Raw genomic sequence first — 16,183 nt, forward strand, 5'->3', positions numbered from 1 at the left:
GATCTTTTTATTCCTCCTAACTATAACGCTACTTTAAAATTTGTTTTTTTCAGTAAGATTCTAGGGTTTTTTATCAAGTAGATTAATTTATTTTGTAAGTGTATGTATGGCAGGATAACCGTATAATAAATTCTCTATGCACAGATTATTTTGAATAAGAATGTTTTTTTTTTAATTGTAACATAACAGGAAACAGTTTATGGTTTGTAAAATGAGTATTAAATAGAATAATATAGCAAAATTTCAGATGAGCTTGCGTATTTCCTCAGTTCCTGTAATTGTCGTATTGAGACTTGTTAGCAGCAATCTATTTTTAAGGTGTCATAACGCTTGCAAGAGGCTTGCTATCTGCTCGAGGGAGACTTGTGAGATCGTAGAGGTCTACATTTCATTGTAATGTACTGTATGTAGTTCTTTACCATATTTTCAGTTATTATTCAATGTTAATCTATAACAGAATAGTCATTAAAATATGGTGTGTTATTATTATTATTATTATTATTTTTTAAGTGATGGCTCTTGTGAGATGCTCACAGGAGATGGATGCACAATCCCCTGCATGGACTCCGAAGATGCTGTACTTCCTGTTTGGCTCTTGTGAAACTCTTGTGAGATCGTATATTTAGAATTAAGTTAATTACAGTATTTTCTTGTAATTTTAAAGAAAGTAGAACATTAGAGATGTTGATTAAGTTAGAAAAATTGATCATGTATTCTAATGAAGCTATAAAGCATGTATTATTTTAAGGGATCGTAGAGCTCCTTGTGGCAGGTCCAGCATAACACTTGTGGATGGATGGTAGTGTAGATGGACTCAACTTTTAGATCTGTCTATCAGATGTCGGGTATGCATAGTAGTGTGCAGAGAGGGAATGGCCTCTCCTGTCAGACCTCTCTCCCATAGTCATAGTCAAACAACTGTATTTCCGCCAAGGCCATAAAAGTTTCTAACATAAAAACAATAAATATAGCAGCATAGATCTGTTCAAAACATGAGTAATAGAAAATGTATCACAGACAATTAGAAATCAAGTGTAAATCACACATTAATAAAAGACCAGACTTCACTATATTCCAATAATAAACGTGACTAAAATCAAGTTAATTAATGACCGGTCTTCTTTTTGCCCACATCAAACCAAAAAATGTTCCTACCCCACATGCAAACAAAGTGCAAGAGTCTGTTTTTTTAAGTAGCATCAATGTGACAGAATGACTAGCTGTGCCCAGTAGTCTACATATAGGTGACAGCCAAGCAGGACAAAACAGGGCATATGCCAGACACACAAACAACACATAAGGAACCGACCCAAGTTGATCAGTGCAAAAAGGGCAAACTGCCGAAACAGATCCAGACCAGTTTACAATAAATGACCTAAGAAGAAGTGTCCACCCAACTGATGATATAGTTTTATATCTATTGGAACTGTGATCAAATCCCAGTATTTCTCTAGCCTATGCACAGATTTAAAATTGAAGACGTCCTCTCTCTCAAATGACAGGTGTGCATACCTAGGGTGTGTAAATGGACTGGCCTCCCCTGTCAGACCTCTCTCACAGATGACGGGTTAGCGTAGTAGGGTGTGGGGAGTGGCAGGCCTCTCCTTCCGAACCTCTTTCTCAGATGACGGGTGTTAGAAATGGGGTCTCCAAGCAAGGACCCTCACTCTAGTCGGGGTAAGTCACACACAATCCAAATGATCCTGTGCCCACCTTCTGGTAGCTTGGCACTGAGCAGTCAGGCTTAACTTAGAAGGCAATATGTAAAGTATATGTGCAATAAATCATGCAATAACACAGTATAGCACCACACAGTGTTTAGAAAAATATATAATATTTATCTGGTAAGATGCAGGTCAAAACGATCAAGATTCAATAAGTATACGTTGACATATCACTGTAAAAATGATATAAAGTGTCTTTAGTCTTTAAAAAGCAACAAATGTCTCTTGCAAGCACAAAGTACCTGGTTTGCATTCAAATTCTCCACAAGGGACTGCAGAGGAGGAGTTGTGTGGAAAACCGGGAGGTGTGCGTCGATTTTTCCGGCACACACAGACGATGCGTCGTTGAGTTTTCACGCAGGGCAGGTTTTGCGTCGATTTCTGGCATGTAGACTGGGATCCTATTCGGGTTGCGGGGTTTTCAGACACCCCGGCGAGGATGCGTTGAAATCCTGGGCATGCAGGACGAAGTCACAGGAGCTGAGTTGATCTGGTGGGCATTGCGTGGAAAGTTCTGCCGCACGGCAGGTGCCGAGTTGATTCCTCTCAGGAAGTCGGGCTTTGTCGTTCCGGCTCAGCTTTGCGTCAATCCAGTGGGTCGTTCGCAACACTGGTGCTACATTGTTTTCCTCTTCAGGAGTCAGGCTGCATTGATCCAGTTCAGCGTGCGGTAATTTTCTCACCGCAATGCAGGCTGTGCGTCATTTCTTGCAGGCTGTGTGTCGATGTTCACCGCACAAGGAGTTCTTTTGCAGGAATGAAGTCTTTTTGGTCCTGAGACTTCAGGGAACAGGAGGCAAGCTCTATCCAAGCACTTGGAGAGCACTTCTCAGCACAACCAGAGAGCAGCAACGCAGCAGTCCTTCTCAGAAAAGCAGTCCAGGCGAGTCCTTTGGGCAGCCAGGCAGTTCTTCTTGGCAGGTTGCAGGTTCTGGTTCAGGGATTCTTCACCAGTGGTATCTTGTCCAGAAGTGTCTGAGTTGGTAGGGTCAAAGACCCTGCTTAAATACCCACATGTGCCTTTGAAGTGGGGGAGACTTCAAAGAGTGGCTTAGAAGTGCACAAGGTCCCTTATCAGTTCCATCCTGTCTGCCAGGGTCCCATTAGGGGGTGTGGCAGTCCTTTGTGTGAGGGCAGGCTACTGTCCTTTGACATGCAAGTGCCAGGCCCTCCACCCTGCCAGCCCAGGAAGACCCATTAAATATGCAGATGTGTGCAAGTGTGACTGAGCATACTGTGTTTGGGGTTGTCTGAGTGAATGCACAAGGGAGCTGTCAACTAAACCTAGCCAGACATGGATTGTAAGGCACAGAAGGATATAAGTGAAGAGAAATGCTCACTTTCTAAAAGTGGCATTTCTAGAATGGCAATATTAAATCCAACTTCACCAATAAGCAGGATTTTCTACTACCATTCCGGCCATACTAAATATGACCTGGCTACTCCTTTCAGATCAGAATCTACCACTCAAATAGTGTATGAGTGTAGCCCTAATGCTATCCTATGAAAGGACCAGACCTCACAGCAGTGTAAAACAAATTTAGGAGTTTTACACTACCAGGACATATAGAACACACGTTCATGTCCTGCCTTTTATCTACATAGCACCCTGCGATATGGGCTACCTAGGGCCTACCTTAGGAGTGACTTATATGTAGAAAAAGGGGTGTTTAAGGCTTGACAATTACTTTTAAATGCCAAGTCGAAGGGGCAGTGAACCTACATACACAGGCCCTGCAATGGCAGGCATGAGACATGGTTAGGGGGCTACCTATGTGGGAGGCACAACCAGTGCTGCAGCCCACTAGTAGCATTTAATTGAAAGGCCCTGTGCACATGTAGTGCACTTGAATAGGGACTTACAAGTAAATTAAATAAGCCAATTGGGTATGAGCCAATGTCACCATTTTTTAAGGAGAGAGAATATGCACTTTAGCACTGATTAGCAGTGGTAAAGTGTGCAGAGTCCTATAGCCAGCAGAAATGAGGTCAGAAAAAGTGAAGGAGGAAGGCAAAAGTTTTGTGGGTGACCCTGCAGAAAGTCCATTCACAACAATGGGTGTGCATAGTAGGCTCTGTAGATGGCATGGCCTCTCCAATCAGACCTCTCGCTCCGATAACGGGTGTGTGTAGTAGGGTGTAGTAGGGTGTGTGGATGGACTTGTCTTTACTTTCAAACCTCTCTGTCAGACAAGACGTGTGCATAATAGTGGGGAGGAAATGTCCCTTCATTTCAGACCTCTCTCTCAGATGACTGGTGTGCGTAGAGGGTGTGTAGATGGACAGGCCTCTCCTGTCAGACCTCTCTCTCAGATGACGAGTGAGTGTAGCAGGCTGTGTGGATGGACTGGCCTCTCCTTTCAGATCTCTCTCTCAGATGACAGGTGTGCATATTAGTGTGTGGGGGCACTGTCATTTCCTCCCAGACCTTTCTCTGAGATGACAGGAGTGCATAGTAGTGAGTGGAGAGGGACTACCCTTTCCTCTCAGACTTCTCTCTGAGATGACGGGTGTGCGTAGTAGTTAGTGGAGAGGGAATGCCCTTTCCTTTCAGACTTCTCTCTGAGATGATGGGTGTGCGTAGTAGTGAGTGAGAGGAACTGCCCTTTCCTCTCAGATCTCTCTGAGATGACATATTAGAGTATGTACATGGAATGGCCTCTCCTGTCAGACCTGTCTCTCAGATGACGGTATGCATAGTAGAGATTGCGGAGAGAGACTGGTCTCTTCACTGAGACCTCTGTCTCAGATGATGGGTGTGCATCGAAGGGACTGGCCTCTCCTTTCATACCGCTTTCTCAGATGACAGGTGCATAGTAGGGTGTGTGGAGACAGAATGGCCTCTCTGTTGAGATCTCACTCTCACATGACAGGTGGGTGTAGAAGTGTGTATGGTGAGGGACTAGCCTCTCCTTTCAGACTTTTCTCTCTCAGGTGACTGGTGTATATAGTAGGGGGACTGGCCTCTACTCTAAGACACCTCTCTTTTATGATGGGTGTGCATAGAAGGGCATGGGAAGAGGCTTAACTCTACTCACAACTCCTCCAAAGTCAATGAGTGTAAATAGTAGACTCCGATAAACACCATCTCATTATTTAGTAATTGGGTGTAAATACGTTTAGCAGTTTTTGAAAGATTAAGGTAAAGAACTTGGTGATATCTGGGTGGTTGGCCTACAGGAGTTCTACAAATTCAAACAGTAGAGTGATATGGTTGGTCGAGAGGGCTATTTTTCCTTTTTGTTGCTTTTGTCCCATGGGACTGAGTGGTCTGATTGGCTGGGGAACCGTCAGTAGAAATATTTAGGCCCCCATTACATGACATGAGGAATCGTGTCCAGAAAATAAAAGGTAAGTGTTTTGGTACCTTGACTCCCGCCCATACCCTAATGGAGGTCACCAGTCCCCCAGGTCTAATTAGAAATAAAATGCTATGCTCATTGGGGGTTGGCTGCTCTCAGGGAGTTGGGTTAAACCCTACTTCCAGGTCCTGTGTCAAACCCTCAACTGTGCATATTCAAAAGGTATGCTCAGTGAAAGAACTGGGTAAATATGATAAAAAGAACCTGGAATTCACAAAAACACCAAAGGTTTATGTTATTAACAAAAAACTAATTCTCTGAAAGAAACCCAAAGTTTAAAGTCACATTATAGTGCAATAAGTTAGTAACATAAAAATAGTGAGATTCTAGTTATAAATCACTGACAACTATAACTTACGTGGCACAATGCACTGCTTAGGACCTCACATATGATATCACTCATGACATATTCAATTACATAATTAATAACATCACAGATGGCATAACAGATGAGATCATGCAATGCATTTGAAAATTTGGCATTTGGATATGTATTAGGACCCTGAAATAGTAATGCAGGACCATATTACACTTGTTACCCATTATTTTATTATTCGATAATTCTTTTTGCGAAGTTGTCTTGAAAAAGCTATTTTCAAATTTCAGCTAACAATGAGCACTGATTGTAATTATGATATTTAGGTTTACCTTTCATGAATAAGTTGTTCATAAAACAGTGGGCAAGGGTGGAGGCCAGAGGATTTATGCTATTGTTAGGCTGCAATTTTTACAACTCAAATATGGATTTACTACATTTGCCACCTAATTTGCTCAATAATTTTCAAAATTTGCATATTTCTCAAACTTTTTTTTATTTCTAGTTCAAATGGATCAAAATAATTATGCCACAGAATGTGCTGCATGAGTTGTGTCTTGTGCCATATAATTTATATGCCTTTGCTGCATGAATTCTATGGCTGTATTATGTGCAAGATAAATACCCAAATATGTAATATAATTAATCTATCTGTTTTCATTAAGAGGTCCCATATAGCTCTAAGGGAACTAAGGGAGCAATTATTTTAGCTTTTTCACTTTGCTTTTCTTCAAGCAGGTAAAACTATTTAAATGCAGTCGAATTGTGGATCCCACTGTAATGCAGAGAAAAATAGAAAAAAGCAATACTTCCTTAGTTTTGCTCAACATAGTTTTCGAAAATGAACAATTCACTTGTTCTAAAATACATGTTCTGTATAAGCAACATTGTATATCATTTTCTATCAACAATAATACAACTTTAGTTCACTATCATAGAAGCATATGAGAAAGACACCAATGTTAAAAAATTAGAGACCATTACCAGTGAAAAGCAGAACACAAGTGGCTGTGAGAAATATTGTAGAGTACAGCGATGAACTCTATTTAAATACCTCTGAACTGTGTTAAATGAAAATAAGCAAATATGACTTTGTCTATGATGACAGCTCCAACCTTCCCCAGTTCCAAGGACTCGACCCTGAATGTAATTTACCCTCTGCACTGCAGTCCTCTAAGTCACAATTTTAAGCAGTATAGCAGCACAAGTATACTAGTATACAAATAAACCCTATAAAATGGGTTCACTGTGCGTCACCACCAATGAACCATTTATCAGGAAAGTCCCTACTATGAATTCATAAGGGATACCAGCTGTGTGTAAAAGTAAGTTGTACTTTGGTCATACAATTATGTTTCAATGGTCTGGCTTGACAGTGCAGCTGTTGCGAGACAATTATGTAAACATCTCTACAAAAGGGTTTTTTACCCTCATGTTGGGAGCCAAGAGTACATGTTTTGATTGGGCAGAATTTGTGTGCTTCAACAAAAAAGTGCTTGCTCCGCGGGTCCAGGCAGCTGTGATAATTTTGTATATTTATCCAGCTGCCTAGGGTTGAACTTTCAGATACACACACATGGCAATGGCAGAAAGGTATTGGGTTTGGCACATGAGGGACATGTGGGGATGAGTGCAATGAAAAGGAGAATAAGGGAAACATTTTGGTGGCCTGGTGTAGACAGACAGGTAGATCAGTGGGTAAGGGAGTGTGTGGCATGCGCTTTAAGTGACAAGTCACAAGTGACAAAACGTAGCCCAGTTGAGGCAGTAATATTTCCATAGAAACCCTGGCATAAATTGGGAATGGATATAATTGGTCCCCTTAATATGTTGGGGGATAATGACAGATTTGGCATAGTATTGATAGATTACCATTCATGTTGGCCAGAGGTTAAATTGATTAGGATGCCTAGTACTAAAGAAGTGACAAATTTTTTGAGGGAGTTGTTCATGAGGGAAGGTGTTCTGTCTGAAATAGTTACCGACAATGGTGTGCAGTTCGTATCTCATGAATTTAAGGAATTCATGAAACCCTGGGGTGTGAAGCACATTACGAGGTCTTTATATCATCTTAGGAGTAATGGTTTAGTGGAAAGATGTAATCGTGTTGTGAAGGATAACATACAATTGTCTGTTGTGAATGGTTTAGAATGGAATTTGAGGATTTAATATGGGCTTTGTGTACAACGCCCAATGCTGTTAAAGGGGTGTCACAGTTTGCTTTACTCAAGGGTAGGGAAGCAGCAAACAAACTAGTGCAACCATGGATGGACAATTTGGAGTCATTGGAAAACAAAAAAAGAATGTGGCAAGGAGGCCTGAATGTGCACAAAGTAAATATGTGAATGTAAAGAGGAGAGTGGGAAAAGAGGTACAGGTGGGAGATTGAGTTTGTATTAAATTGCCAGGCATAATTGTCAAAGGGAGTTCCAAATTTTCTGTTCCAAAAAGGGTTATATGTGTGAAGAGGTGGGTGGTCAAATTGGAGGATGGCAAATGGTGGAATAAAGAAAGCCTATCTATTCAAAAGAATGGGGCTATTATAGCAGTAACAGATAAAGGGGATTGTGGAGAGTGTGGAGTAGGAGTGGATGGTTTGGTATGCAGGAAGTCAAAAAGGGAGAAGAGAAACCTGCATGGTTACAGGAGTACGTTTAGTAGCCTACAAGGTATAAATGTTTTAAAATGCATTATTTCTGGTTATGTTTATTTATGCACAAAGTTACTTTGGTTGGTGGTTATGTTTTTTCATTTTCATTTAAGCAAAGTCTTTTTTTGGTATAAAAATGTAGTTTTATGTTCTATCTTTTTCTAGTCATAACACATGTAGTGTGATTAAAGAGTTTATGTTAGCTATTGTGTCATTAATTTTCTGAAGGGGAAAGATGTGTTGTATCTGGGTTGTTTATGTAACTATGGTGATGGAACTTGGAAGGTTGGGGAATAGAATATTAGGATTTGAAGGAGGGCAGTTGCTGTTCCAGTGGCTACCATGCTGGATGTATGTGCTGTACCTGAAATAAAACTACTAAGGAACTTACTAGGAGTTGAGACTCTTCGTATCACCTTTGTAGATGGTATGGTGTCCCTGGGATATTAGGTGAATCCGAGGTAGATTACATCATTTGAGGTTATCAGCTGTGAGTAAATACAGTGGAGTTTCCATGGAGTGAAAGGAGCAGCCTGGTAACCGTTCAGCAAAAGTGGGTCAGCCAGGGTGAGCATGGAGGCTAAAGATGTAGCTAATGGGAGGTGAGACCAACTGAAGGAGTGAGCAATGATATGGGGTGTGGGTCCTGGCAGTTGATGTGGACATATTTGTTACATCTTTGCATGATAACAACATTTTGTTTATTCTTTTTTTGCAAAACAAACCATTTTTAGAAGTGTGCTGCACAGTCTAATAAATTTACATTTTTCACTTCGAGTGGAGCAGCAGAAAGTTAACGGAGCTCATTAGACCCCATTTGCTTTCTGTTCCTTTGTGCTGCTTTTTGCATTTTATAGGCTCACAAGGGGATTGACACGGGTCGCAAGAAGGAATATGAATATGATAGGAAGGGTCTATTATTTTATGTGCAGAGTTCTCAGCACAACTGCGGACACTCCTCAGTCATAAACTTACTATTAAATTGTTTGTTTGTGAATAGTGATAAAGAGTAATCTTACACAAAAGTATACATTTACCCATGTGAATTGGGCCCTATGGTCTTAGATGAGGACATTGTTTTTAAAGTGCCCCAAAGCAAGAAATCATGGGCACCAATCATCTCATATACAGGCATGCCGGCAAATCAGGATTTGACTTTTTCGGCCACATTGGCAGTTTGCAACTTTGGAATATCAATGAAAATATATCCAACATGACCATGTGATTCGCGAGGACTAAAGAAAAATTATAATTCCTTACAAGTCAATAATGCCACAAATGCCAAGTTTGCATCATAATGGCAGTTGTGGTGGTTCATGGAATAATCATGGCTGTAATTACCTAAAAAATCAAACATTCACAGCTAGACACTTTTCTTCTTAAAACCTGTAAAAACAGCTCAGCAGTTAATGTCTAGTAGATAACATTTATTAAAACAGCTGTTCATAAACCATCTAGTTGGAATTACAAGGATGAAAGTTGGTGGATCTGGTGATTCCAGAAAGGAATAGTGGAACCCTGAAAGTAACCAATAGGGCATAACTTGATCAATCTCCCTCAGGGACAGGAACAAACAAAAATGACTTTCCATTACTCTTCCATATATGTTGCATAGTACTGAAACAAAAACCAGCTGACAGCCCAATATAAAAGGACATCAGTCCTGTATTAGGGAACAGCAAAGTAGGTTGAAGACAGTTGCTCTGAATGATAGTCCTGTACTCATAAATGTCTGCCCACTCTTTTTCTTATCACGAAGTTGAGTCGACCTTGGCAATAAAACTGTGAATTTGGGACATTGTATATCAACTCTTGCATTTTTTTCCTTTTCAGGAAGTTGAGTTTTTGGATATAACAAGTATTCGCGATACTAGATTTGGAAAGTTTGCCAAGAGCCCTAAGGTAAGTCTTAAGAGAAAATGAAAAATACTACTGTGGCAAACCACGAATACAAGGGAATATACAGAATTCAAGTGATTGAGTTAATGAATATACCACTGTTTTTTTTATAGCTTATTTTTCCAAATTGCTTTTGTGTTTGCTGTTCCTTATTGACTGCTCGTCTTCTCCTTTATTTACTACTCTTCCTTGTTGATCTCTAATTCAAACCTTCCTAAGATCCATGCCATATAACAAGTGACTTCTTTCAACTGACTTTCCACAGTATGCAATCTTGAATTACTCAGTGATAGGGAAACATCAACCATGCTCATCTCCGGACATATTTCCACAAATAGAGATTGCAATGCCAGAGTTCCACACAATTTAATCTCTAGCAATGGTTCACAGATTCAAAGGATGGACAGTTTAAAGAGCTATAGGGACATTTGGCAGATCTTAAAGAGAAACATGATCAGTATCACAAAACAAAAGTAGTCCAACAAAATGAATGTCACTGCCACCTTAAAAGAAAGGTGTATTATTATTTAAGGTATTAGGGAAAGAAGATAATACATTGTGCCCAAGTAGAACGGTCTGCTGTACCATTTTCTTTGACATTTTATGGAACTTGCTCTTAATTACATTTATATCTGAGATACCCACCCTTACTTGACCTGTTCATCTACTAAGAGCCAGTGAAAGGTACTTAGAGCAAGTTTGAGACTCCAAGATGTTTTTGTAACTGCCTGTTTCTGTAACCTGTGTGATTTTTAAATCACTATTGGTGTCCAGTTAATGCATAACAAATTACTAATAAAATATTAATGATAACTTCACTTACTCTTGTTTCAGGTCTACACAGAGCAAAACATATGAGTGTATTGTTGATGTTAAAGTGGGTGTTGAAAGCTATTGCTAATTCATTAATTTATTTTTTGTCTGAGGGACCCACAAAAAAAGAAAGTCATAATTTTTGGTTACAAATTATGTTGAAAACTAATGTTTTTTATGATAGATTTTAAACACAAATGTTGGATTACTGATAGTAGTTGAAAGGAGTTTAATGGATTGTGCAGAAGAGTGTGTATTAATGGGGTTTAGTTGTACCTCATTTTCATAAATCCACTACAGTAGTTAACTTGGATGCTGCTTTAATGCTGCTCATTGCACTTCCGCTCTTCGTCCTCTCATCCATTCCCCTGCAATTCCTTCTCTCCCGACAGGCTCCAGGAAAAAAGAGGCAGGCTGATGTAGTTGTATTTTTCTAATGCGCATGTATTGTGATTGAACTTTCTAGCTAACCTGTGCAACTCCCTGAATTTCTTCCGTTCTTTGGCTGTACTGTTGCTGGGCCTAACACTCTTCAGCTGGTATATGGCCTATCATTCAGAAATGTTGCATATTATTTGTACTTCATACGATAATGTGATGCTGTGGATGCTCAACTATGTGGATTTCCCATATTTGGCAAAAGAAATATATGGAATCCTACTGCATAAGTCTCCAATTAATAACTACACAAGGCCGTAAGACTCAAATGTACCATTATCTTTCAATAGCTGTGTGGAGCCAAGTGCCAGGGTGGACTTGCTCCAATTGTGGAATTCTGCCTGTGATTTATTCACATCAAAGCAGTGTTGCACAAATAATACACAGCCATCCGGGCAGTCCCCTACGTACGTACTTTCCCAACATCTATCCAGTCATTAATTAGAATACAATTACCCATCCCTTTTTTTTAATCTAAGCAATCTTGAGTGAAGCATAGCTACAGCTTGTCACCTTAATAAAATGTACTAAAGCAAAATAAAATATCAAAAAATGTCAGTAAGGGGCGATTTGTTTTTTTTATGCAATATATTTTATTTGTTTAATTTAATGAATATTTAATTTAATGTCTTGTTATGTTGTAACATTTTATTTCTTCAATTCTAGATCAAAAAATTATTTTAGGTTACTTTACAATTTGTTTTACATTTATATATTATACTTTATTATTTTTTGTACACTTTTACATATACTTTATTATTTTTAGCAAATTTTGCCCAAGAGATGTCTCTTCCTCAGAGTCCGAGACCTCTGCTTACTTCTGAAAAGTTAATATTAGTAATTTTACACTCATAACTCTTTTTCGAGCTGGCTCCTTCCCCAGTTTTGAGGGTGTGATGACATGTAAGTATGCATCAAGGAGTACATTTACACTCCGAAATAGTGTAAAGTTACTTCTGGGCACAGTAGTAAGTTTACACAAGAGTACATCTACATATGTAAATAAACATTTTTGAAAAGGTCATTCTCTCTTACCAGAAAATATGTTCCCTTGCTTGAACTATCTGATAATCAAGAATTCAGCTCCTCTGTAGGAAATTGATAAATTGGAACAAACTTGAATGGCAACCTCTCCTGAATCGCCACTTACTTTTAATATAGGAGCATGTCATTTGATTAGCTTGACACAATTATCAATTCAGTTGCCTAAGCACACAAATCAATAATTATTTTAACTTAATAGTTTTCTTGCTCTGCACAATCATGGTGCTTGAGAATGCCAGTGGACATTGATCTATCAGCAGCTGACCCCGGCACGTTTTGAAACTGTGACAATGATTAACTCTAATCAAGCAATGTACAGGGAGTGCAGAATTATTAGGCAAGTTGTATTTTTGAGGATTAATTTTATCATTGAACAACAACCATGTTCTCAATGAACCCAAACAACTCATTAATATCAAAGCTGAATATTTTTGGAAGTAGTTTTTAGTTTGTTTTTAGTTTTAGCTATGTTAGGGGGATATCTGTGTGTGCAGGTGACTATTACTGTGCATAATTATTAGGCAACTTAACAAAAAAAAATATATACCCATTTCAATTATTAATTATTACCAGTGAAACCAATATAACATCTCAACATTCACAAATATACATTTCTGACATTCAAAAACAAAACAAAAACAAATCAGTGACCAATATAGCCACCTTTCTTTGCAAGGACACTCAAAAGCCTGCCATCCATGGATTCTGTCAGTGTTTTGATCTGTTCACCATCAACATTGCGTGCAGCAGCAACCACAGCCTCCCAGACACTGTTCAGAGAGGTGTACTGTTTTCCCTCCTTGTAAATCTCACATTTGATGATGGACCACAGGTTCTCAATGGGGTTCAGATCAGGTGAACAAGGAGGCCATGTCATTAGATTTCCTTCTTTTATACCCTTTCTTGCCAGCCACGCTGTGGAGTACTTGGACGCGTGTGATGGAGCATTGTCCTGCATGAAAATCATGTTTTTCTTGAAGGATGCAGACTTCTTCCTGTACCACTGCTTGAAGAAGGTGTCTTCCAGGAACTGGCAGTAGGACTGGGAGTTGAGCTTGACTCCATCCTCAACCCGAAAAGGCCCCACAAGCTCATCTTTGATGATACCAGCCCAAACCAGTACTCCACCTCCACCTTGCTGGCGTCTGAGTCGGACTGGAGCTCTCTGCCCTTTACCAATCCAGCCACGGGCCCATCCATCTGGCCCATCAAGACTCACTCTCATTTCATCAGTCCATAAAACCTTAGAAAAATCAGTCTTGAGATATTTCTTGGCCCAGTCTTGACGTTTCAGCTTGTGTGTCTTGTTCAGTGGTGGTCGTCTTTCAGCCTTTCTTACCTTGGCCATGTCTCTGAGTATTGCACACCTTGTGCTTTTGGGCACTCCAGTGATGTTGCAGCTCTGAAATATGGCCAAACTGGTGGCAAGTGGCATTGTGGCAGCTGCACGCTTGACTTATCTCAGTTCATGGGCAGTTATTTTGCGCCTTGGTTTTTCCACACGCTTCTTGCGACCCTGTTGACTATTTTGAATGAAACGCTTGATTGTTCGATGATCACGCTTCAGAAGCTTTGCAATTTTAAGAGTGCTGCATCCCTCTGCAAGATATCTCACTATTTTTGACTTTTCTGAGCCTGTCAACCTGATATAGGGTGTTGATGTCATTAGACCACACCCCTTCTCATTACAGAGATGCACATCACCTAATATGCTTAATTGGTAGTAGGCTTTCGAGCCTATACAGCTTGGAGTAAGACAACATGCATAAAGAGGATGATGTGGTCAAAATACTCATTTGCCTAATAATTCTGCACTCCCTGTATAGTGAAGCAACAAATCTTACTTCTCTTGTCAGATACTGGATCCTTTTGGGGCAAAGAGGAACAATGGACTCTTAATTATACACACAAGGCACAGGTGTGCCATACTCATTATTTCTAGGAGTCATACTAGTTACTTGCAAAAAAAGGCTTTTGTTGGTTTAAGAAGCTATTTTTTTGAGTAAGCTGTTCTCTTGAGCATTACATCCTCACCTAAAACAAAGAGCAATTCATCTCCAGTAATACACAAACTTGTATAAGAATTCCAAGAAGTGGCAGGTTATGCAATATTTATTGCTGATCACCCTAATCTCTCACCTATTCTGCTACTGGACAAAAACAATGCCCTCCAAGGGCAAGAAATCAATGTTATTGACTTCCTTTGGAACAACTGTACAACGATTGAGTTTATCAAAATAAAGACTAAAGATTTTACTTCCTTCCCCATCACATGATTATTTGTGTTTAATCATAAAAAATCTGGTTATTAACAGTAACGACTTACATGATAGTAAATCATGAATGCTCTATCTGATCATGTGCATATTGAGATGATTATAAACAGACATCAAATTGCAGTAATATTACATAGGGAACAATTGTGCCACTTTTTCTGAATGATGCTTATGTGGTTCAAGAGATAAAACAGATCTCTGGCATGTTGCTGACCTATAGAAACATCAGACTCATTTCAAAGATAGTTTGGATAAATAACATAAGAAGTACAGTATACCATCAACATTACCAGAGATGGTGATAAACTGAGTTACTGTAGAGGAGAAAGAGTATAATGTTTTTAAAAGGCTGTACTTTTGGTTGACTGAAAAGCAAATGAACATTTGTGGACTCTTTAGAAGTGGCTTGAAGGCATTTTATAGTTACGAGTCAGCAGACAGGGTTTCCTTCATTATTGCCTTGGGATTATAACTATTAGCAATTGTCATTAGAGAGACAAAGATTTCTAGTAATGAAACCTAATATGAAACCTATAGACTGAATATCGAGGGACAAAATATGGAAAGGTAAGTACATATAGGAAAGTACAGATTTATTATTATTATTATTATTATTTTGCATACTTTATGTGACGGTACCTTTCAATATTTTGTCCTCAATATTTGCATGCCTCAATATTCTGGATTCGATATTCAGGTTGCACACCACATGGAATACATTTGAATACATTTAAAAGTCAATTCATGCACACCAATCTTTTATGGAGAGGTGGGTTTGTGAAATATTTAGGGCCTTATTACAACTTTGGAGGAGGTGTTAATCCGTCCCAAAAGTGACGGTAAAGTGACGGATATACCACCAGCGGTATTACGAGTCCATTATATCCTATGGAACTCGTAATACGGCTGGTGGTATATCCGTCACTTTACCGTCACTTTTGGGACGGATTAACACCTCCTCCAAAGTTGTAATAAGGCCCTTAGTATTTTTATTCTACTGGATCCACAAAGGTGTACCTTTTTATTTGTATTGAGCAGCATGTAATAATGGTTAAAACAAGACAAAGTATAGAAAAGCAACCATCCTGGTTTATACAGATATACAGAGATAGGGCCTCATTAGGAGTTCGGTGGACGGTTTGAACCATCCACCGAACTTGCAATGGGGAGGTTGCTGCCACACTGGCTACCTCCCACCGGGCCCATTAGGAGTTTCCTACTGGGCTGGTAGGTGGAAACCAGGGTTTCCCCCGCCAGCCTAGTAGGAAACATGGCAGCAGCATTGTCGCCGGCTCATGATTAAGCCAGCTGCAATGCTGCCGCCGCAGATTGCACCAGCACCTTCACAATTGCGATGGTGCTGGGCAGGGGGACCCCTGTGCCTCAAGTGCATGGGCAGTGCAAGATCCCCCCTGTGGCCCCCTCCACCTGTTCTCCGCCAGGCTTTTCATGGCAGTTAAACCGCTGTGAAAAGGCTGGGGGAGAACAAGGTCATAATCCACAGGGCAGCACTGCATGCAGCGCTGCCCTGGCAGATTAAGAGCTCCACCTGCTGCCGACCCAAGTGCATGGTCACTGCAGGATCCCCCCTGTGGCGCCCTGCACCTGTTCTCCGCCAGTCTTTTCATGGCGGTAAAATCGCCTTGAAAAGGCTGGCATTG

General features: G+C 40.0%; 1 protein-coding gene across 1 annotated transcript in view; it reads left to right on the plus strand.

The window, feature by feature from the left end:
- Window positions 1-16,183, plus strand: part of PLCB2 (phospholipase C beta 2) — a 453,229-nt gene that overhangs the window by 184,863 nt on the left and 252,183 nt on the right. Inside the window, exon 3 of the mRNA XM_069208592.1 lies at window positions 9,886-9,954. Within this exon, the coding sequence (XP_069064693.1) occupies window positions 9,886-9,954 (69 nt within the window). The remainder of the gene's footprint in view (window positions 1-9,885; window positions 9,955-16,183) is intronic.

This window comes from Pleurodeles waltl, chromosome 9 (assembly GCF_031143425.1).
Source record: "Pleurodeles waltl isolate 20211129_DDA chromosome 9, aPleWal1.hap1.20221129, whole genome shotgun sequence".
In the NCBI taxonomy this organism is placed as follows: domain Eukaryota; kingdom Metazoa; phylum Chordata; class Amphibia; order Caudata; family Salamandridae; genus Pleurodeles; species Pleurodeles waltl.